General features: G+C 41.8%; 3 protein-coding genes across 4 annotated transcripts in view; 2 read left to right on the forward strand and 1 right to left on the reverse strand.

Annotated features, from left to right (window-relative positions):
- Positions 1 to 547: 547 nt before the first annotated feature.
- qpct (glutaminyl-peptide cyclotransferase) lies at positions 548 to 9,099 on the reverse strand. The gene is made up of 7 exons (XM_035167228.2): positions 8,902 to 9,099; positions 6,297 to 6,443; positions 5,635 to 5,916; positions 3,318 to 3,485; positions 2,788 to 2,887; positions 1,770 to 1,886; positions 548 to 1,680 (listed from the first exon to the last, which is right to left on the reverse strand). The coding sequence occupies exons 1-7, from the start codon at positions 9,031 to 9,033 to the stop codon at positions 1,463 to 1,465; spliced, it is 1,164 nt and encodes a 387-aa protein (XP_035023119.1). The 5' UTR covers positions 9,034 to 9,099; the 3' UTR covers positions 548 to 1,462.
- Positions 9,100 to 10,045: 946 nt separating this feature from the next.
- On the forward strand, positions 10,046 to 18,144 carry mocs3 (molybdenum cofactor synthesis 3). Its single transcript, XM_035169040.2, has 13 exons — positions 10,046 to 10,289; positions 11,380 to 11,512; positions 11,629 to 11,721; positions 12,799 to 12,919; positions 13,766 to 13,840; positions 14,045 to 14,162; positions 14,230 to 14,338; positions 14,918 to 14,980; positions 15,490 to 15,653; positions 15,757 to 15,804; positions 16,355 to 16,451; positions 16,983 to 17,090; positions 17,958 to 18,144. Exons 1-13 carry the CDS (start codon positions 10,197 to 10,199, stop codon positions 18,113 to 18,115), a joined length of 1,380 nt encoding a protein of 459 aa, XP_035024931.2. The 5' UTR covers positions 10,046 to 10,196; the 3' UTR covers positions 18,116 to 18,144.
- Positions 18,145 to 18,969: 825 nt separating this feature from the next.
- Positions 18,970 to 24,210, forward strand: part of prkd3 (protein kinase D3) — a 45,829-nt gene continuing 40,588 nt past the window's right edge. Inside the window, exons 1-2 of one of the 2 annotated variants that reach the window (XM_035168630.2) lie at positions 18,970 to 19,380; positions 20,431 to 21,050. In XM_035168630.2, the coding sequence (XP_035024521.1) occupies positions 20,784 to 21,050 (267 nt within the window). In that variant the 5' untranslated portion in view covers positions 18,970 to 19,380; positions 20,431 to 20,783. The remainder of the gene's footprint in view (positions 19,381 to 20,430; positions 21,051 to 24,210) is intronic. The other variant, XM_047341741.1, reaches the window with a different exon arrangement.

The following is a 24,210-nucleotide window of genomic DNA, read 5'->3' on the forward strand; positions in this document are numbered from 1 at the left end:
CTTCAAAGCAGGCGACTAACATTATTCTACCAGTGAAAGGAAGCATGAACACAACATGTTGAACCATGTACGTATACTTTTAGTCTCCTTCAAGACAGAGATATACTGTATGTTGGTGTGCGTTGTTTCTAGGCTTCATAACGATTTCTGATTGCAGCCAACGGGGGAGTCAGACCCACGTTCAGTTCTCATGGGAGGGGGCTGGGTGGAAGGGGATGTGGGTGGTGTGGAATTCAGGGGAGGTCCTCCCTGATAGGATTAAGTGAATCATGGGATTGTTGTTGTCGAGGTGAGGCTGAGGGATGGAGGGATTGTTTGGTCTGCTGCTAGGAAGAGAGGGCCCAAGCTTCAAGGCTGAGAGAGAAGTAACTGTACTGGCCATTCTTGCTTAATGCTATGAGGTTAAAATGACAGGAAAACATTCACACTTCCTCAAAGGTCACCTCTCTGTATCATAACGACCAAGCATCAGAGCAGGATCAGCGTCGTTACCCCCAGTGTACTAACATTCAAACAAAGACTTCAAGATCAAAAACTCCACATGATCTGCTTTGTATTCTGAATCAACATTTATTTTCAGCCTCGGAATACAGGAAGTCCAGATTTGGCATTGTATATTATTCTGGGATCTACCACTTTAAGATCGCTGCTAATACAGAGACGTATAAACAAAGGCAGGCATGTGAAACATCAGCACAGGAAGTTATCCCTGTCGCTATCAGAGATGACAGGATATGAAGTGCTTAATATGTTGTGATAATACAAATACACCCACTTCCTGCCACTGACAGGTTTACAATCCAAACACTGAGCAGAGGAGGGAGGAGAAGAGATGTCACATACCCTGGAGCTGAGACACACCTCGTGACACATGTGCGTTGCCACATAGTATTTCTCACACGTAAAATTCATGTGACTGACCTATTGCAAGTGTTCCCAGTCTGTTCCCATTGCAATTCTGGTAGAGCACACATGAGCGACTTTGGACTTGCTAGGCAATACTTTCATATTTTCAAATTGTTTCCTCAGAAATTGGAAAAGTAAGGACTACATTTATCATTTATTTTTAACTACCTTCCCTCATGCCTGATCCTAGGCTTCAGCATTGGCACTAAGAAGCCGGCTCACAGGGTAAATGAGGGGTTTAGGGTGATATAAAGAGAGCAGTGTGGTAAACACAGAAGATCCTGTGTGCTCATCTCACTGCTGGGGACTAAAGCCGTGAAATCTTAAAGTCTCTAATGAAACCATTTAGAAAAAGAAAAGACAATATACTAAGAAAATGTCAACTTTAACATGGATTTTGAAATCATACCGGAGTTTTTATACAAACATATTCTCTGTGTTAGAGAATGCAGTTGGCGGCCGTGTACTGGTATTTAAAGAGCAGTTAATGCCATGTCTGTAAAATACGAGCTGAGGATCTTTTCTGCATTCAAACGTCAAAAGAAACTTTATGCTTTTATGGAGCATTCTGTGGATTTGAAGGTACTGATGGTGCTGAAGTGATGGAAGTGATGGAAGGGACAGCTGGTCTGGCGTCGAGGTACTCCAGGACAAAGACCTGCATGATCTTGTTGAGGTTCTGAATGGCAGAGCGATCCAGGTTCTGTTCGTTGTCGTCGAACGTGTGCCACACGGACGGGAATGGTGAGGGGATGAGGTGGAGGACACGTACGCCTGAAAGAGGAGCACAGGATGAGAACCCAACAGATTTTACACGTCATATGAAAGCATTTTTAAATAATTGTGTTAATGAGTGTGTGTACCTCTGTTCAGGAATGGTATATGGTCGTCTTGTATGTGGCCGACTGGTCGGTCAGGCCAGAAATACTGCACGCTGTTAGGATGATCCACCAGCTGGTTCATGGAGTGGAGACGCGTTTCTGAGGATACAGGAGGCAAATAGTGAAAATGTGTATCTGTAAGTTCAGTTTCATGAAAACAACCACTATTGGTTTGGTTTGAGCAGTTTGGAAACATATCCAAGCCCACACAAAAGTCAGCACATTTAGATTTAAGAATAAATTCTCATCTGATATAGCCGCTGATATATTTCTATATTTGGAAAAGAAAATTGGCAACGATCCCTAAGTTGTTGTTATTAAACGCTTATGAAAAAGAAATGTAATTGAGTCTTTACATTTTACCATTGAACCATAAACTTAATGCTTATGATGAAAAATAAAACACAAATACCAAACCAAACATAGAACTTGAAGTTTAAAAAGTGTAGATATAAATCTATTCTGCATTGTTCAATATATAAAATGCTAACAAAAATCCTCATACCATATGATATATATGATATAAGGCTTGTATTGTCCGATTTTTATTGGACACACTATAAATCAGCTGGATTCTAGTGCACATAATATGTGACATTATCCGCTTCAAACCAATGAGAGCTACAGCAATGATAAAAACATTAATTCAAAAATCTGTCAAGTTTAAATACACTTATAAAAAAAAGATTCTGATTATGGCAACCATTTGAATCTAGAAAGAAGCTGTCAGGCCCTTTAATGCTCCGTTACCATTTTTTGATAAAAATAAATATAATGAGTCAGTGCAGTCAGAGAGGATGGGAAAGTTACAGGCTAATTCCAACACTTGAACTGTCAGCAGAGTTGGCACATTGGCCTCCGCACACTGACGACTGTCTGTAATATGACTGGTAATTCATAACTAGTAATTACAGTACAATGACTCATGGCGGATTTATGGAGGCTGCCTGGCACATCTTCATTGTGCCAGGCAGCAATAGTAGAATGTGAGATCATTCACCAATGTTCTGCAGTCTGGCGAGCCAGGGCGTTGTGCTGGGGAACTGGTTGCCAAAGTGAGGGCTGGGAGCTCCGATCAGGTCCAACAGCATGAGCAGATCCTGGAGGAGGAGAGTCGAGGGGGAGGGGGGATTGTGAACCATGCTGGTGAGAAACCTTTTCTGACATCGTGATGATAAATCCACACTCGACACTGTCAGATTTTATCTCTGTGTGTCCGCACTGGATTTCCTCCATGTTGTGATAAACAATAGCACTATCTGGGTAGAGCCAGGATACAGAAATACTGTACATACCAATGAAAGATGATGTGTGTGTGTGTGTGTGTGTGTGTGTCTGTGAGTGTGAGGTGAGGTGAGTGTGAGTGTGAGGAGGTGAGGTGTGAGGAGTGTGAGTGTGTGTGTGTGAGTGTGTGTGTGAGGAGATCAGGCATAAGCAGACTGTACTGATATTGATGAGGGTGAGCAAAGGGATGATATTAAGTGTCATTAAGTGTTAAGACAGAGAAGGATGAGTAGAGGTGATATGTACTATGCCGTGCAGCTGGTTGGTGTGTGTGGCCCCGGCCGGGTGTGGCGTGCTCTCCATCTTCTGGGCGAGGTGGCGAGAGCCGTAGAGGGAGTCTGTGGGCGTCCAGTGGAAGAGGGCCTCCTCTCCATCGAAGAAGATCAGCTGCAGGGTCAGGTCGGGGCTGGAGCTCTACAGTGGGAGGTAAAAAGAAAAAAGGTTGTACAGCAATGCCCCAAAGAAGTATGTCACCACAGCTTTATTGAGATTTCAAGAAACTGACATCATTCTCAATAGAGTTAGTTTCTTGTAGAAATAAAAAAAATGAATCAGATGTTTCTCCTTACAAAACAGAAATATTATCTTGCCCTTTGTGCTGCTCCTTATTTAGTTACAATCACAAAAGTGTCATCAAATATATATGCACAGGGTTAAGGTAGACAATATCCTTCTATAACAATTAAAGTGTTACCAAACAGCCTGTACAGAACAAAACATGTAATTTAAGTCTGTTTTTTCAAAGGCATAACTTTGGGTTGACATTCGGGGGTGGGGTGAGGTTAGGGGCATATGGTCACTGCCAATTCAGCTTTAGTTTAGCAAAAGTTTTGCCAGTTCCTACAGATTGAAATGTCGTGGTGAAAAAACCTGTAGGTATGCACTACAATTCTGCGGAACCACAACCTCGCCCCTCCAAAATGAACGCACAATTAAATTAAATCGAGACACTTTTTCATATTTTTCATTCTGCATGGTATTGAGATTATGGGGTTGTGGTACTAACCCTACATCCCTCCCCAAGCTTGTTTTGTAAATGTACCAGTTCAGTTTATAATACATTCCATTGCTGCCCTCTAGTGGCCGTTTAAATGACAGCGACACAAAAACAGCTGCAGGGTTAAAAGAAGTAGTTTTTATGTGAAACATTGATTTCATTCTCAAGATTTGCTACACATATGCCTCTGTAATGTCATTTCAACCACGTCTACTATGTGGTGAATCAGCTGTGACCGATTCCGTGTCCTCCTCCTCCGATGTGTTTGCATTCAGAGGGATTCCTATTCCCTCAGTGAGCTTCGTGACAGACAGCTGAGGCCGATGAACATGTCCCTTGGCTGATCTCCACGTCACAGACTCTGTCACTGTCTGCCCAATAGACGAGACTCTCAACTGTCACACGGGAAAAGTTCAGGGCAGCAGGCTACATGAATGCAAAGTGTTTTCCCTCTGCATCTCTTGTACATGCAACTACTAAATATTGTTGGTGGCAAATAAATGTTTACGAATATAAGACAGAAGCAGTCATTTTGTCATGTCATTTTAATATAACTGTGCTACAACTGAAGATAAGATTGAGTGTGGATATTTACAGAGGTTTGTTTAAACCATGACTTTCTTTAAGCTTTTTCTACAAATCAACATGCAATTTTTGTTCCTGTTTAGTAAAATCTATAATCTCTTATTGAATGACACATTGAAAATGCTTAAAGGATAAGGCTGGTGATATGAAATCACCATTTCCCTACAAATACCTGCATTATTTTGTCTTTTTTTCCTGCCATGAAAATATAAATCCTTAATATATTTCTTCTTTGTCAATACTGGTCTTTCCATGAGATTTGTCAAAACCTAAATTCAAAAGTGATCCTCCTAACAAGTATTGTCATAGTAGCCCAACCCTGTTAAACTGTGGCTTAATCCTCCATTGCGTTTAAAAGAATTATGCTAACTAACAAAACATCAATGTGCTGAACGGGACAGCTTTGGCTAAGGGGGTAGGGATTTGCTTCTGAGAACATAGGGACATTTACCATTCTGCGGTTTTAAATGCTCACTGACTTTTGTAAAAATTAAGCTATATATTTGTGACCTATTTTTAAAGACAGACAACGATCGTGTGATTGGTATTGACACTTGTCAACTAGCAGAAAAATATTGAATAACAACAGTCTTATCTTCAAAATTCCACTCTGTTTTCATTGCAACACTGATATATATACTGACATTGCAACACCGAACACTGATCTTTCTTCTTACTCCTCAGCTTAAAGTGAAAGCTGTTTCCTATGTTTGCGTGATGAAAAGGGATGTTCACCCAGTTCTAATAATGTCTGCCATGTTTGGCCGTGTTATTCGAGAGCTTACTTGTGTTGACTTTGTGTGTATGACTTTGCTGTGATTCATGGCCACAATTCAAGTTATGACTACAGAAACAAACACACCTCTACCTGTCCTGCCTGTCACTGAAAAGAATGTTCATTCACTCTGGATGCATTATGCAAAAGATGTTTGACTTATTGTAGTGTGTTGTATATGTAAGTCAATTGTTAGCCCACTACACCTTCTGAGTCTTCAGTTCCTCATCCAGGGCTCGTGCCACCTCCAGCATCATGGCACAGGGAACGGCAGAGTCGGTGGCGCCCTGGAACTCCCTCCCGTGCCACTGTGGCGGGTAGTACTTGGAGTCATAGTGACAGGCCAGAACCAGGCGGCGCTTGGCTGACGGGTTGAGGGTGGCGACCAGGTTGGTGAAGGGCAGAGGGCCGTAGGGGGTTTGTGACCTAAACTTGTCCTCTGTGACCTCCCAGCCGGCGCCCAGCGAACCAAGGGTGGTTTTGATATGCTGGAAGAAAGATGAACACACACACATGGACGTATTACTAGTTAGCAAAGAGTACTCCATCACTGATCACCACATGAGCAATTAACGGATGTCTGTCTGTGGCAGATAACCTGTGAAAAGGAAGAATCGTATTAAGATCTGTAGTGTTTTGTAATGAAACAGAATTTTGTGATTATTGAAACAACAATAAGACATAAAATGTGTTTTAAAAAAACAGTAGGATATCAGCTGATATCTGATGTCTTTAGTTGCCATGATGTTGGAAATAAAATTAGGTGTTCTCCACAGAATAAGACATTTTTCTTGCCAATTACTATCAAATATCTTTCACAACAAACTGCATAGGGTTGTGGTCTAATTCCTACAGATGATGAACCCACCTCCTGCACAGCTTGGCTGCCCGAAGAGCCCGGGTACCTGGTGACCAGCAGCGGCCTCAGATCCCTCTGCCACATCTGCTCCAGATCTGTGTGAGACACCGCCGTGAGAGTCTCATCCTCCGTTAGTGTCACTGCTCGGTGATGGAGCTGAACGGGACCAGAAGAAAAATAAACAAGATGAGACGACATGGACGAGAAGAAGCATTGGTTTCAATTATTATTTAAAGAGGAAATACAGGTGCATATAGAGGAACTATTTTAAGGTAAAAGTCTGGTGTGTGATCACGTTAATCACTGCTACAATGTTATATAAAAACATTATCATGTTTACAACAATTTTCCATCAGCGTTCAGTTCAACAACTTGTTACTAAAGGCAGTGGAAATCTTCCTGTTATGGATTTAAATGGAGCAACAATGTGGATGACACATAGTGTGAATAATCACTAATGTTAGTGACTCACAACTGGAAACCACAAACAGGGGAAGATTTATTTCAGTATTTAGGATTTGATAGTGACATCTCAGGAGAATATCCATTTAAAAACTGAATTACTTACAGTTGGCCACTATAACACCAACTATAACAATGTGCAGATAAACCAGATGGTATTTTCATGTAAAAAAAAGCAATAATTAGAATTCACTGTAACATCTCCTCAGCGAGAGACACAACAGCCAATTCAAGTTGTGTGAACTGAGGCTGATTGAGTAGCTTCAAATACGCACAATGGCTGCTTTACTGAATCAGGGATCCACAGAAGAGTGAGGGGCTCTTTTTCTCTAAGACACAGCCCCTTGCAAATGCAAATCAATCTATTTGTGCATCTTAAGCAACACAATATGGATTCAGATTCATGTTTCAAGCTGAGCGACAGTCTGGTGTGCTCATGATTACGTGATCACAGGTTTAAGAAAAAAAAACATATTGATCCTTCGATCCCATGGCTCTGTTTTCATTTGGTCTCAAAGTTCAGCTGCTAAGCACCACGGTTGTCCTGGTAACAACCTGAACTGACAGGGAGGATGGAGAACGGGGGGTGGGGGTTCAGAGCTGATTGTGAATGTCAGAGCACTGTCAATGCATGCGTGTGTGTGTTTGTGTATGTGTGTGTGTGTGTGCACAACTCCAGCCTCGCAGATAACAGAAATTCTGGGTAGTAGTGTTGGAAATGACAAACAGATAGTGGAATTATCCAATCCAGATAAACAAACCCTGTCTGTTTGGTTATGGGTTTGTTTGTCTGTTTATTTGCTTTTAAGCAAGATTACACAAAAATAACTAAAATGATTTCCACGAAGCTGGGTGGAAGGATGCGAAATGGGTCACAGGAAGAACCAGTTACATTTTGGTGTGGATCTGGATCAGGTGGTGGATCAAATTTTTTTCCACTTTCTTCAACATTGAGTGTTTCGACATTTTCACTTATTTCCCAGGAATAATTTAGATTAAACTGATTATTGACATGTTCAATTAATCATTTAGTCTTTACCATTCCAGTGAAATTATACCTAGCATATTTCCAGAACACACAGGTAGTGTCATTAAGTCCAAAACACAATGATATTCAATTTACAGTGAGAAAAGCAGCAAGTAATCACATACGATCAGACGGAAATATTAAATGTTTGGCACATACTGAATAACTTCAACAATGAACTGAGTAAGTGACTGATTAACTGACATCACATTGTAGCCCTGCTCAAGATACGCATGTCAGCTAAATAAGCTTCTTTTAAAGGGAAATAACAGTAATACACGTTTGTCCTTCCTCCTATCGTTTGGTGTGACTATCCTATTGGGGCACATTCCCTTAGTCTGTTCATTTACAACAGAATAAACACTCACTTGCAAAACTTGGACCCCACTACTGGCTGACTCTGAGTCCTGTAATCACACAGTGGCACAAGCACAGTGCCCGAGGTATAATTATGTGGTCATGTGATCCAAAGATCACTGAGGGGCTCACTGAGCTCAGAGAGGGTTAAATTGGGGGGTCCACTTAAAGGTCTATAAATACCTCAGACCTGCAATTGGAGGATCAATGATGAGGACGGTGCTGCCATAGCAACCAGGCAAAGAGAAGAGGAGGAAAACACAGATGAGGGAACATGAGTGGCCAGGCATGTACCCCAGGTGCATCTCAGGAGGATTACACAAGCAGTGCCAAGAATCTGAGCAGGCGACTGCTGGGATATCATGAATATTCATATTTGATTAATGTAAAAGATGGATTCAGAAATGTAATTACCTATTTTATAATAAATAACAGTAAGCACAGGTGATATTTCTCTTAAGAGGAAACGTGCACAGACAGTGGCAAAATATACACTGAAATTCCTTACATTTCCCCAATACTATTGCTAAAGAAATTGAGTACACATACGTGATATAGTATGATGCATACTATAATATCATTATCAAATAACGATTCAAATTAATAATTAGGAGTTTATCAAGCAACCAATCACATGAGCCTTGTAAAAAAAAACACTGACTGTGGCAAGTTTAAAAAAGAAATGGCTCCACTTTCACAGACACTTATCTGATTGACTGAATGTACAAATGTGACTGAACCTGGTAAAACGTTGAGAGTAAGTCTTACCTTTTCCTGTGTCCAGGGGATTGCAGTGGAGCAGTGGATGAGTGTGAAGCAGATGAACACAGTGTAGAATATGTGCATTGTGGAGGCACCGTGGCTCCGCTCGGCCATCGCTGCTGTGGCTCCTCTGCACATTCCTCTCCCTCCTGTGTGAGAGCTCACAGAGCTGCTGCAGTCATGTGAAGAGCAGGAGGGAGGACCTGAGGCTCTTTACACCACAGCGTCACCATACTGCTCTCTGTGTGTGTGTGTGTGGGTGTGTGGGTGTATGTGTGTGTGTGTGTGTGTGTGGGGGACAATATTGACATAGTGATACAAAATAAGATAATTGCTCGTTTTCACCAGCAAACATACAGTGTAGGTCAAAGGACATAATCCAATGAGACTCATCGTGTCCTCTGATTATTGGACAACATTTTAAATGGGACCTTAATATTTGACAAAAGAATGTATATATTTGTCTCATAAAGAATTAACTAACTAACTAACTAACTAACTAACTGACTGACTAAATAACCTCTTACCAAGTAATAGGTTGTTTAAAAAAAAACGTATTACCAAGTAATATATTAGTTGATATTTTATGTTTTATACAATTACGGACTAATAAATAAATAAATAATCAAATACCCCATTACTAAGTAAGATATAACTTATTTGATCGAATATTTTTTATATATAGAAATAATAAAACAAGTAATTAATTACTTAGTGATATGGTAATTTCTTACATTATGGACTCAGGTCAATTATTAAATAATATCTGCCATATATAATTGTGAGGGTTCTTATACTGGAAATACTTATTTATAATTTTTTGTCTATTTTATTTTATTTTCGTTAGTCGACTAAATCTTGATTCAACATTACGTCATTTTCAAGCAAATGAAAAAGTTTTCAACATCAATTGTGTGTGAGGTAAATATGATGTAACGACAGATAACAATCACGATGATGATAGAAAACGTAGAAAAACACAGTAAATGACAATAAATTAACTACAATAATTTCACAATAGAGGAAGGCATTAAGTTCTATTTATGGAAATAATTTATTTTATCAAATTTATTTGCTTATATCCTGTTAAATACATTTTCCGTTTAAGCCCCATCACAGCGCTTCTACGTCATCCACCACGTGGTCTGATTTCACGTGGTCTAACCCGGAAGTACGTTGCCTGGTCTGCTCCTCACGTCAACATGTCCACACTCTGATCGCAGATAGAAAGTCTGTCTTGGTGACACGTTGTTGACAGTTTTCTAACAGTGGTGTCGTGCTCGTGTTGAGCAGCAGCAGTGATGTGCGAGGAGCTGCGCTGTTTGAAAGCTCAGCTCAGAGAGCAGGAGAGAGAACTGGATGCTCTGAGGAAGAAACTGGCTCAGCTGGAGAAGGTATGGAAGTTTCAACAAGTGTCAACATGGCCATTATTTAGACACGTGTTGAATTAACAGTGTTTACATGTTTAAATTGTGTCATAAAGCAATAGTGCAGTAACTTAGTGTTATCACTTGAATAGAGCAACATGCTACATGCTACATAAGGTTAGCAAAACAGCACGTTTGACCCAGGTTCTCCTATGTGTAGTAGAACATAGATACTCTAGCTAGCTAGTTATCATATGAAGTTCATGTTGACATGCTCATACAGGTGGCAGTTCAGTGAGAGCAGTGCTGGTGATGCTCTAATATTCGTCCCTCTCGTGTGTGAAGAGGCAACTTAATTTATTGTTCTCCTTCAGAACCCCACCTTCAACTAAGACCCCAGTAATGATGGATATGCACATGTTCAACCATGTCAACAAAATAGATCATTATCAACTGTGGGAACATTTTTATGTCTCTGTGGCATAAATTCTTTGCAGGCGATGCTGCCTGCACTGCTGTTTGGAAGAGAAGGTTGAGGGGAAGGGTATTCAGCTGCAAAATGTAACTTCACCACTAGATGTCACTAAATTCTCCACACTGAACCTTTAAAGTGTTTGGAATAAGACGTCACATGTCATAATGAATGACGTCTGAGGACAATGAGCCCAGTTCTTTAAAAGGAAGGAGTGATCACACAACACCCATGTCACATCATGTCAAAAATAAGATACATAAATACTCAATGAAAAAAAAATGCTAATGTAATCTTATTCTAATGTGCTATAATAGTAAATAGATGTGATTTGTATCTAACAAATAAAAATATACTTTATTATCATAAAGGAGAGAAAATAGACTCCAAAGTCCAAAATACACTGGATATTTCAGAATTAATGGGATGCAGTTACCTGATCAAATCTTGAAGTTTGTAAGGACATCATATCCCTTATGATGTAGCAAAAATCTGTTAGCTGTATTGGCTGTAGAGCTAAGTAAAGAGAGAAATAATCAAAGCTCGTGATGTTATAGAGGTAGATTGATGCCAAATGGACCAAAGCTCCTGAACAAACTAGTCTCCTTTATTTTATCTAATAATTGTCTCGTGTTGTAATTTCAGAGTCATACCCCAGCACTGGAGCTGCATGACAAAGTGACGCCCCTCACCCCACTGAAAGCCAAACCTTCCCTGAGCAACGAGGACATAATGCGGTACAGCAGACAGCTCCTGCTGCCTGAGCTGGGTGTACAAGGTATGGAAGACCACATGCAGTGTCATTCTAGGATACAGCCGAGTAAACACTCTGTCAAGTCAGCTCTATTTTATGGTGTGACTCATCACAACAGAGAACGTCTGGACTGTCCACAGGTCAGCTGAACTTATCCAAGACGTCAGTGCTGGTTGTTGGCTGTGGAGGACTCGGCTGCCCCCTGGCGCAGTACCTAGCAGCAGCAGGCATCGGTAGGTGGTCTACTTGTGATATCGTGTCCAACTGATTAAATCATTAGCCCTTCTGTAATTTTCATTTTATAATAAATGTATACATTTAGTGTGATTTAAATCTTGAGATGTCAAGTGTTTTGTCTTGAATCAGCAGAATCTAAAATAAGCATTCTGGTTCCAGGGGCTTGCAAATTAAATAGGGAGGGGAGAGGTTTGTGAGATGTGTATCCCAGTACTCATTTTAGTGCTGTTTAATGAATACAATCTAGTGTACTTTGAAAACATACTACAGAGATAAGAGTATTCAATTTATGACATATTTATTTAAGTTTTTCTTTGGCTGTTAAACGACACTTAGTACTGTTTATCTAACTGAGGATAACTGTAGGAGTTTGTGTACAGTTATGTTAATAACAGCATGCTGGTTAACAGTGGTGGGATGTAACAAAGTACATTTACTTCCTCACTTTCCTTAAGAACATTTTTCCTGTGCTTTATTTAAGTAGTTTTATTTTTGGGTACTTTTCACTTTGAATCCTCTACAGATATCAGCAAATATCTGTACTTTCTACTCCACAAAATTGTTATAATGCATTATGTTACATATTCACATAGTTTAAAAGTAATCAATAAATAAAGGGGAATTGATCCACTGATCCAACCAGAGTGGGCAGGTATCATCAGCCTTCTTCAAAGAGAGCAGCAGCATCACTGTTGAAGAAACTTGTCAAATGCTTTTAGAAGTATTTTTAGTATCAACATCTGCAGCATTCTTTATTAATATGACGTCTGTGTTATTCTTGTATTGAACAGAATATGTGGTAGACCCAGTTAATGATGTAGTTGAGTGTTGCATTAGGAAATAAGCTACTCTGGGCAATTACTTTTATTACTTAAAGTATATCTGAACACAAGTACTTACTTTCTTTTACTCAAGTAGAAAAGTTAATGTGGTACTTTTCATGCACATTTTTTTATTATTTGTACTTTTACTTGAGTAAAATGTTTGAGTACTTTCTCTACAACTGCTGGTTAGGGACAGAGTCATTTCTTCTGAAGCATTTCTCCCTGACCTGTTCCTCTGTGTCTCTGCAGGGCGCCTGGGTCTGCTGGACTACGACCAGGTGGAGCTCAGTAACCTGCACAGACAGGTGCTGCACGGGGAGGAGAACCAGGGCCAGGCCAAGGCTCTGTCCGCTGCCAATGCAGTGAGAAGGTACTGACTGGTACCCGTGCATACTTTTCAAAAAAGTGATCCTACATCGAATTACACATAGTGTGGTACAATATACAGTACATAGAGGTCAATCTTATCAATCCTCTAGTAGATTTAAAGTGTTTGAGATAATGTATTCCTGCGCACTTGTGCCAAATCTGACCTGAAACATTATTTTTAAGTATTATTAGTAAATTAAATATCATAAGTAAATGCTCAGTAACAAGGATAATTGGTGTATTTATATGTCCTTGGGTTGCTGTGTAATGTATGCTGGCGCACTCCAGTCTCACCACAGATTATATTTGGTTGTGTATTCCTCCCCAGTCTGCAAATATTGTGTAAACATGTTATTTCAGAGGCAGCTTTTCTCCCACACAGTCGGCCTACTGTGGTTAGCACCCACACAGTGACGACACACTGCCACAAGAGGGCGTAATTTCACTGACTTGCAAAGAAAAGTCCAGTGCTGCCTTACACGTACACTACAAACTATTCATTCTTTTATTGTTCATTGTTCCTTAATGAGTTTAGCTGGGTGCACAGTGCAAGAGCATTTATTAGTTTCATCACCTCTTTGACAGCTGAGAGATGGACAGCACAGATTAAAAGGGGGGTTGGGGAGCGAGGCGGCCGTCATGTGACTCAGATCCCATGTCCCATTCAAAGCTCACATGTTGTTGTTTTGTGATCTGTTCTTGCTTTAACTGAAACACCAGCACAGCCCTGATATGGGCTTTTTTAAAAAGGTCAATAGTACTGATATAATACTGATCTGTTTGTGTTGAATCTGCCAATTATAGACGATCATAACCGACTTCTGTGAATCTGACTTATTGTCTGCAGGTTGAACTCCACTGTCGAGTGTATTCCCTACCACCTGCAGCTTTCGTCGGAGAACGCCTTGCAACTCATCCAACAGTATCCTGCCGCCTCAAAGTCCTCAACCTACATCTGTTCCGCAGATCTGCTGCTGGCTAATTCTTTGTCATGAATATTTCTTACAGCTGCCATCCGCTATGTCCATTTCAAGCTTATTATTTCCTTTTGGAATTTAGCAGAAACCCACGAACTAATCTCGTATATTTTCAAACTCTGGTGACACCTTGACTTTGCTGACGTCATGTATGACATCGTGGCCGATTGCTCAGACAATGTCCCCACTCGCTACCTGGTGAATGACGCCTGCGTCCTCAGTGGGAAACCTCTGGTGTCAGCAAGCGCCCTGAGAATGGAGGGACAGGTGAGGCAGGGAGCCTTCACAGTGGCCACACTCTTTGATTTGTAAATTAATTTCTGTGTCTTTCTAGTTGACAGTATATAATTACTGTGGAGGCCCCTGCTACAGATGTCTGTACCCATTGCCCCCTCCCCCTGAGACGGTAACCAACTGTTCCGACGGAGGGGTGTTAGGAGTGGGTGAGTGTTTTATGCCCAGGACGCACTGGATGCGTGAGTGGTGCACGTGCGTCACGGAACATCTTGCTTGTCATTTCGGCGCCCATGTTATCAGGTTGGACGTACTACGTGTGGTTCACAGCGAATTGAACAGTGACAGTGATCTTTCACCACAGTGTCAATGTCTATCTGTCCAATGTGTCACAAATATTTGCAGCACTTGCTGTACCTGTCACAAAGTAAAAGCGCTCCAGTGTTTCTGTTCACTGAATCCATTCACTTGTTTTAACAAAGTTTTTATTTATACTGCATGACCAGGAGATGCACGGCTGTAAACACGAGTCCTGGCATTTGGTTGAGTACTTATATTCAAAGAAATACAGTAGGCAAACCAGAAACCTCATGTAGCCGCTCCACATTAGTCATGTAGCAGACTGTGTGAACAACAGATGTGCCGGAGACGCAGCAGATCAGCTACACAGCCGGAACACACTGCACATGCACCCAGTGTGGCCCAGGCCTTACTTGTCCAGAAGCCATTAACGTCATATAAGGCACAGTCTTTGTAGTTCATAGTAACGTTTTCCACTTTTCTTGAAGTTCCAGGGACAATGGGCTGCTTGCAGGCTTTAGAAGTCGTGAAGATCGCCTCTGGACAAGGCTGTATCCTTTGGTTTTCCATCACTCACTCCCACGTTGCATGCAGAACCACCCTTGACCATTTTGTTCAGTGATTGCGATGAATCAGCACTCATCAACTGCCAGAAGGGATTTCATTGTATCCAAGTCAGTAATGAGAAGTGCTGATTCATGCCGCGCTGATGAAACAAAACAAAAACAGGAATATTTTAGTTTCCCTCCTGTGGCGTCCGCTCACTACTCATGGGCCATTGTCTCATGAAGCTTCTGTGGTTTCAGCGCTCACATGCTTATATGGAGACTTACGTCAGAGAATAGACTCCCTCTGTCGGGGCCTTCTGATCTGCATTGTGATACTCGCGCCAACACCTGGCTCTGATGCGTCAGCCCGGAGAACAGTACAGTGTTGTTTTCATACAACGTGTTGCTATGGTGTTCATACACAAATGGGACACATGCCTGCTGATTCTCTGAATCAAGCTGCGCGGTGATACTCCAAACAAAGTGGCTTTATCTTTGACTGGGCGTTCCAGCTTCCTGTGGCCAGAAGCTGGTGATGTTTGACGCTCAAGACGCCAGATTCAGGTCCATCAAGCTGCGGCCCAAGCAGGCTGGCTGCGCAGTGTGTGGAGAAAAGCCCAGCGTGACCAAGCTTGTGGACTATGAGAGCTTCTGTGGGTCGGCCGCCACAGATAAGGTTGGTCATGAGAGATGAAACTGATGTAACTGAATATGACACATGTCATTTTCCCTTAATCATCAGAAAATTCTCTTATTTGCTCATTTTCCCTGTGTTTCAGTGCCGCAAACTCAACCTCCTCTCCGGGAATCAGAGGATCACTGTACAGGTAGGGAGTATATCCTACGCAGCAGTCAGCCATTGCGTGACTTCCTGTATTTAGTGCTGTTTATTGTATGATTACTCACAATTTTCTCAGTTTTCATTTGCATTCATAAACTGATTACATCTCAGCGCTGACCCAGCCCCAAATGGGAAATGACTTAAAATGTGCCTGTAGATTTTCTATGGGAAAGAAAAACATGTTCCGTTTGGCACCAGGAGCAGCGGCGGTGGATTGCGTCTGTTTATATTTCTGCAGAATTGGCACTTTCAAAGCCGCTGAGTCATTAAACGCAGAGATGGGGATCATGATTGATTGGGCTGTAATCGAGATTGGGCAAAGGGGCTCCAGTCAGAAACCGTGTTGTTTCCTGTGATTTAAGGAAAAGCAGTTAAAACGCTCGTATTACTCCACAGATCCAACATTTAGCTGCGAGTAATTTTAGTTTCCCCGTTTAACTGTGGATATTAATCAATGTCTTTTTCCAAAAATATAGCCACACCTCTCCCTCCCTCTCTCTCTCTCTCTAAGTTGTGCTGTTTTGATATAATTCCAGGATTATCAATCGATATTGGACAACGCTGAGCCCCATCTTTTGTTGGACGTGCGCCCTCTTGTGGAGGTGGACATTTGCCACTTGCCCTTCTCTCTCAGTATCCTTTTGATGATGAAGATACAAGAAACTCTCTCCCTGTGTCATAAATCTGTACTTTTACTTCATGTTTATCAGAGTCTGACTGATATTTATATTAAGGAGTAAAAAATGTAATATATATATTTGATTTTCAAGATTCTCAAACCTTTATGACAAAGCAAAGTAACTGCGGTTTGATGCTACATTTTGTAACATGTCATTTCAGAGGAACGTGTGGTTTATGTTGGTCATTGTCCTTTTTGTGCTGGTTTATAGTTACAACCATTAGTCCGGTCCGGTGGCGGTTACATTTCTTCACTCAAGCTGGATTTGCAATTGGTTATTTTAAAGTTAGCGTCCCCAAAGTCAGTGATGCTCTAAAACTTTGAGATGAATACATCGGTGCAAAATTGGCAAAATTCTGACTGATGCTAATTGTCACCGACCCGACTCTGAGAGGTTAATATTGTCAAACAGATAAATTGGTCAGGCTCTAATGTTTTATCACTTTTTTTTTCTGTTTGATTATTTCCCTTTATATTCCTGTCAGACATCCCACTCTCCAGTCTAGAGGAGAGAGAGAGTGGACATATGCAGTTATTCCAGGAGAGAATCAGCCAGTTGAAGCAGCAGACGGCAGGTGACTGCCGGCCTCCAGGTAACATGTCAAATCACCAAACATGCTGTTTGAGATGAGCAGACGCGTAGAGACGTCTGTGTCTTTTTCACTGTCCCCTGTGTCGTCTCACACTGTCGGGCCAGAGGCTTATGTTGGACACCCAGTAGAAGGTTGTAATGAGGTTGCTAGGTGACCTCTTTTCCAAAACAAGTGGTCAACCTGAGCAGCTGGCCTGCTTCAGAGAAATGAATATTCAAAACGTTATTTCGGTGGTGGTGCTCTGGATGCACTGTGTGGAGCTTTCTTTATCAATGAGCTAAATTTAGGTTTGGGGAGTTTCATCTTTAATACTTCAGTCTTGATTACTTATTATTCATATTCACATCTTGTTAACTCAGGTTTTATTATTTTTAACTTTTTTCTGCTCATAAATGAAACACTGAATTGTTTGTGCAGCATTCTGTCCAGGGTGCAGAATGGGTCAGGGAGGAACTCTTTAGATATTGGTCAGATCCGGATCAGAGGGCAGATCCAGGAATATCGTTTTTATGGCATGTGTAGGGTGCTTATATCTGTGAACAGGTGCAATTTTGTGTGGATCTAAATAATAATCCAGATTTTGTCATTTAAAATTAATATTTTTTATTAGGGATGATTTTAATTCTGTTACCATACGTTAACAAATCTAGCCTGTGTTTAACGTGAGCAGTTTGCAGAGGTTTCTACGTACATGGTGTATGTATCTGATCTCAATATGCAGAAGTGGTGTTAAAGATGCTAATCAGCCATGGCGTTTGCTCTCTGTGCTCTTCCAGTTTGCAAGTTTAATCTAAAGCAAATTCACTTTATGAATTAGTCCCATCAATGTGACCAGACTGTGACAGATCTGTGTGTTTTCTCCCCCAGTGTATGTGATCTGTAAGCTGGGTAACGACTCTCAGAAAGCGGTGCAGCTTCTGGAGAAGATGAGTGGATCTGAAGTGGACAGTATCACAGTGAAGGACATCTGCGGAGGCCTCACGTCCTGGTCAAAGAAAATAGACCCCACATTTCCACAGTATTGATCCATCAATAAACTTTTATTTGAACAATCGCTGCATCTCTGTTTTTTTTTTCCTCCTCTACATCTTTCTTCTAGGTAGATTGTGTTAAATGTCATCGGCGAGTTACAAAACCTCACATGCCGACCGAGCACGTCAATGGACCTGTTCCTAAAATGTGTTGTGTAATCTGCTGTGTGTCAGGTCGTCAATAACATGAGCGGGCAGTTAGATAACACACAAGCATCCTTGCAAAAATATTCCTGTGTTTCCCTTCATTTATTTGAATATGTATAACATTACACTTACACAGAACAGGACAATATTCTGGACACAACAGCTGACAACTGACCTAATTTACTCATTTAAACATCAGGGTAAAGAAAGAGTCTTGCCCAGAACCTTGTTGAACCCACTCCTGGACATTTTGGATGTGGTATGGATTGACATGCAAAGGTGTATTTTCTTTCTGTGATTTGGTAGATTGCTTGTTTTTCTGTTTTGTTATCTGTGTCTTGTGTGTTTTTGTGTTGTTAAAAACTTAGAATTTCATGAATAAAATATATAAAAAAAGAGTCCAGCTGTTTGCAGGATGATAGATGACACAGTAGAGTGAAATCTAAAATCCAAATCCTACTTTATTTATTGTTTATGTGTGAATCAGTGCATTTCTTGTCATCCAAGGGGCCACGTTTGGATCCCTTTAGGGCCCCTGCACACTCCTGGACTCCACTGTGGAAAGCTGTGTGTTTCAAACTGAACCGGGTCGTGTGTGGGATAGTTTTTTTTTCTTCTTGGCATGACCAAGTTGAAATAACGGAAAAGAAAAGCACATGCGCATTTGGTCCGAGCTCCATCGGAGGCGCCATTGCCTCACAGGCACTGTAGTTCAAGTTTTCCTCCCCACACATGGAAAGTCAGTTATGCGGAGATAATAAAAAGACTTCAAGCCCCAGCGACGGCCGCGGCTCTTTCTCCTCGTCGAGCAGAGGGGGGAGTAGTCACAGCTGGAAGAAGGATAATAAGATGCGCATGAATTTACAATCTGGAATAAAAAGATAAGAAAGACAAATAAATGGACGGCTCGGCTCTCCTCTGCGCGCCCGTGCGTCAAAGTGAAGTCGGTGTTTGTTGCGTGTAGGCGACGACGCTGCGCTTTTTCGTGCGTAATACTACCAGAAGAAGAAGAAAGTGCAGGATAATAAAAGTTCAGGCTCAGTTGATGGAGTTAAAAAGTTCCTTCAGTCCGCTCACAATGGAGAGAAACGCGCCCTTCGCTCACTGTGAAGGTAAAGTATCATTTCTGGATCATTCCCACTCGACGTTTGCTGCTTTGCTTTTTCTAACGGGTTGACTTCTACTTAGTGTCCCAGTGAATGTGCACATTGGGCGCTTGTATAACTTGTTTTGCTGGCATTCTCCACTCGGCTTGTGTTCTGCCAGCGGAGCCCGATAGAAAGTGGGAGGGGTGCAGATGTTGAGGAGCCTCGGTTCCAGATGTTTGTGGAGTTTGACCTCGTGTAAACACAGGAAAAGATGCGCTTTGTCAACTTTTACGCATCGGTGGGGCTTTACTTGTCATGTTTTACGCACGAGCATGTGTCGTGTGGCAGTGATACTTGTGACATGTGTATTAAAGTCACTAAGAGCTCGATAATACACTTAAGTTTAAACTGTGGCTGCTTTAGCATGGCTCATTTACTTAAAGGCAATATGGGTTAGCTGAAAGCTAACACTTGGAGGTGGCCTGCACACAATCAAAACAATGCAAGGCCACGACACAACACAGCACAACACAACACAGCACAGAACAACACAACCTACACAGCACAACACAGCACAGCACAACACAGAACAGCACAACACAGAACAACACAACACAGCACAAGACAAGACAACCTAACACAGCACAGCACAACACAGCATAAGACAAGACAACCTAACACAGCAAACACAGCACAACACAGAACAACACAACAAAAACACAGGACAGCAAAACCTATTTAAACCTATAAGTGCTTTAAGAGAGAGGTTATAATTGTGTTTTCAGCCAATGACACAGAACACAGAATATATCTTGATAATTATAATTGAGACTTTTCATGAACCCATGGCAGTGTGCCACGGACCCCTATTTGAGAACCACCTTTCACCCTTTAATTGGAAAGCTGTTTTTCACAAGTGTTCACATTGCGAAGAGAAAGAGCTGATTCATTCATACATCTGAGCTCCACCAGTCATCACTTTCTCAACTGTATTCAGAACGATGAATTGTTTATTTCTTTGTGAAAATAGCTCTCTGTGTTTGTCCCTGTGTGTGTGTTTGTTTGTGGTGACAGGTTTCCTGTGGTCAGAGTGGATTACTGACTTCAGTAAGGAGAGGGAACACCACTGCAGGGTATGAAGCTTGTGGCGGTGATTTTACTGCACACGCCCGCGGATGGTCCCGAGACATTTCCTCCATCACCCTCCCACTTCATTAATGAGTGTGTGGTGTGTGATCCTAGGTGGGCGGACAGGTTACTTCACTCTTCGTTTCTAAAAGAAACTATGTCACTTTGATAAAAAAACAAACATCCAGTGCTTAGTCACTGCGACTGATGAGGACCAAAGATTCCCCCCGACCAAGAGTTTATCCCCACTCTGAATCCTCCACTATTCAGCAGTTCACGTCGCCATTGGAAGAAACCCAATGTCTGCCTCCTCTCCCCCGTCCTTACCTCGAGCCTACCTCCACTCTCTCCTACCGCACCACCCGCCTTCGTCGCCTGGACCGCTCTACACGCGGCTGTCCAACGGCAGCCACAGCGCCCCAAGCCCCACCAACTCCCGCAGCTCCTTCCACGGGGTGTCCTTCCTGCTGCAGATCGGACTGACAAGAGAGACGGTCAACCTGGAGGCCAGTGACCTGTCGCTGTCCGCCGTGAAGGACCTGGTGTGCTCCATAGTGGACCAGAAGGTAAGGACGCCTTTATTATGAGTTGCACTGTACAAGACACATTTTCTACAACAGTTACTTTGTTTTTTAACACAAAGTTTCTTCTGTGGGGCTTCTGGTGTAGACAACAGATAACAAGGTCAGGATTTCAGCTCGCTCAATACTGTTTGCAGTCCAACTAGTTTCTTTATCACATATATAATGCCTGGGTCATGTGATAGGATCCTGACGAATCAGCGAAGGCTACAGCATGACCGAAAAGGCCTGGTCAGGAAGCAGATGCAAGTGTTTCAAAACATCTCAGTTTCTTGCCGTCCAGACTAAAATGCTACCCTGGACTTTTCAAAGTAAAACCAGGCCAGCAGCGTTTCCAAACTTCTCCTTTTTAGGGGCTCTAGTAGGAGAAGTGTGAACACCGGGCGTATCCATAGCAAACATTGATGTGTTTTCTAACAAAAAAGTAGAAGTATCGTATTGCCTAAAAATCCAATAGCCGATACATTTCAGTCAATGTGTTCCACTTATTTGGCTGTTAACTCACAGGAAACCAAAGCCGGCTCCAACATGTTGATCAAACTAGAAACAGAAACCAGAAGAATTACGGCCCCTAAAATATTGTCCCTTACCTTAAGATTCAGCGTTTTCGCTTGCAGAATCAGTTTGTAGAGATGATTGTGACGGTAACAGAGGCAGAACATGACGATGCACTCGTTTTTTTTTTTTGGCGTCCTCTAACCTATTCATCGGTTAAGGTTTGTTCCCAGAGCAGACGTCCGGGCCTCGTGCCCCAAACATGACTCAAATACCGCAAGAGACACAACAGCACTGATGCCCCTCAGGACACCATGTAGTAGCCGCAGTTATTTACATTGCGGTGTAATGTTGCTGGACTTAACGTAATGCAAGCGCTCGCACACAAGCTCACATGCACAGAAGTACTCTGTGGTTTTTGCTCGGCCTCCTGTGTGATTTTGGAAGTGCTTCATTTTCCATAACAATGATAATGTGTTGTACAACCTCAGTATAAGAAGTGGCTTTAACCACACGTACAGGCCGAGTCATTCCAGATCATTTGCCATCTTGTATTTGGCCGTGTGAGAATATTTTAAGTCTAAATCAATGGCGCCAGCTTTAATTGGCATGCTCTTGCTGGTTGGTGCTGAGTGTGGCCTGTGTCTGAGTGTGTGTGTGTGTCTGTTTATAAGTGAAAATAGGGCTAAAACATTTAAATTTTTGTTTTCTGATTTAAAGGCGCCCCATATAATGATAAGCACTGTGAAGCTATGACAGCACAGATGTAAGGTCTGATGGGTGGGTGGCTAGCTAGGTAGCTAGGTAGCTAGGTAGGTAAGTAGATAGGTATAAAAGGATGGTTGGATGATAGATAGATAGATAGACAGAGAGATAGACAGAGAGATAGACAGATAGATAGATAGATAGACAGACAGACAGACAGACAGACAGACAGACAGACAGATGATAGATAGATAGATAGATAGATAGATAGATAGATAGATAGATAGATATTTCTCTACTTATGCCGGTGCTGTAAACCTCTGACTCAGTTATTTTGAGCCCATGGATCGGCCCTGCCCTTCATAGCTGTGTGGGATTAATGGTGTGTAAAGCCTGTTGGAATAATGAAATGGCTCCTGTGTGCATCCACACGTCGCTGTTTTAAACTCTTGTGAATAATGATGATTGCTCCACTTGTGTCTGTAATTATCATTGACTGGATAAAAAAAAAGAGGGTGATTAAACAAAGCACTTTTCATCAGCCCCCCAGGATCTGAACATTTAGGCCGGTCAGAGCTGCATTTGCTGCTCGAGGTTGATGAAAGCAGGAATAAGGAAAAGGGAAAAAAAATGAATGAGGCATAAACTTGTGCAGAGCAGCAAGTGGAGGATATTGAAGGAGCAGTCTGTGTTCAGCCTGTGTCCTTTGGTTCCATGTTGTCCAAGTTGGCATTCCAGAGGAGCACGGTAATGTTGTTGTTCTTTACGAGGTCTGCTGATTCTCACTAGCTAGTTATGAACAGTTCTGGTCCGCAGAGCAGAAAATCTCATCACTGCATATTTACATGGATCCTGTAACACTGGCACAGTCGCAAGAATCTGTAACAGGAAAAGAGTTGAATTGAAGGCAACTGTTATAGAGATACTGCACAGATAAATGTGTTTTATGAGCTGTGAACTAAATTATACGATTGTTGTTTGATGAAATACTTTAATTCTGGTTTTAATGCCACATTTATTACCAAATTTATAAAAGAAATCAACATTTATGGGTTGAACATGGCTCATACCACCACCTGTGTTTAAATCTTGCTAAAACAATGCCTATGTAGAGTCAACCACTTGGGACGTCTCTTCATCATGAAATCAATATATATTTGAAAAAGTTAACACCCTCTAATCAAAGGTGGGCACTCACCCCCGCCAACAGTGGCTGCTTGGGAGTGGGAATCTGCAAAGCCGCGCTCATTTTCAAATCGATACTGAAATCAAACCCCTAAACCACCATTCAGAGACGTCCCCCGTCCTCTCCTGACCCTCGGCTCGGGACGGCCGAAGTCTTGACCATTAGGAAACTCCTTTAGCAATTGGTATGCGTGTGTGTTTATGATGTCTGTGTGGATGGGGTATGGGGGATAAGGGTGGTAGGTAGGTGTGCCGTAGCCCCGCTTCAAGCACTGCGTTATATAGGCATTTTTTGAATTTCCAGGAAGAAGCACTTTAGCCAAAACTTACTGCGGAAGGTACACTTTAAAGAAAAGCACTGAGGGTTGTTGACAATCTGCCACAAAATGATCAGGATCACATATCGCAACTTTCTGAATGTGTATCACTTCATATCGAATGCATTCATCTAAAGAGGCCTCAGAGTCCAATAAATTATGACAGGAAGCCGTCTGATTTATGGCCCACAGTCATGGGAACTTTGAAAGGGCTATATCTACAGTAAACACCTGCACATATAATGTATAATATACTGTACATCAGTAACACAGGACAAATCCAGCCAGTTCATCCACATTATTGTGCATTTCTTCTATTAAACGCTGCCAAATGCAGTGTTCTGCCTCAGCTATTTCATGAAATCAAGCCATATGGCTTTGATATCAATGGAAAATATGAGTGTGAGGCCTTCTGCGCTCTCCAATCCGTGCCCTGCCTCTCT

This window comes from Hippoglossus stenolepis, chromosome 10 (genome assembly GCF_022539355.2).
Source record: "Hippoglossus stenolepis isolate QCI-W04-F060 chromosome 10, HSTE1.2, whole genome shotgun sequence".
Taxonomy (NCBI): domain Eukaryota; kingdom Metazoa; phylum Chordata; class Actinopteri; order Pleuronectiformes; family Pleuronectidae; genus Hippoglossus; species Hippoglossus stenolepis.

Coding starts and splice junctions, on each gene's coding strand:
- qpct (XM_035167228.2), bottom strand. CDS start 9,033: ATGTGCAGAGGAGCCACAGCAGCGATGGCCGAGCGGAGCCACGGTGCC. Junction 2,888..3,317: donor CCAACCAGCTGCACGGCATA/GTACATATCACC, acceptor CTCCTCCTCCAG/GATCTGCTCATGCTGTTGGA. Junction 1,681..1,769: donor TATACCATTCCTGAACAGAG/GTACACACACTC, acceptor CTCCTCTTTCAG/GCGTACGTGTCCTCCACCTC.
- mocs3 (XM_035169040.2), top strand. CDS start 10,197: ATGTGCGAGGAGCTGCGCTGTTTGAAAGCTCAGCTCAGAGAGCAGGAG. Junction 11,722..12,798: donor CCTAGCAGCAGCAGGCATCG/GTAGGTGGTCTA, acceptor GTGTCTCTGCAG/GGCGCCTGGGTCTGCTGGAC. Junction 15,654..15,756: donor GGTCGGCCGCCACAGATAAG/GTTGGTCATGAG, acceptor CCTGTGTTTCAG/TGCCGCAAACTCAACCTCCT.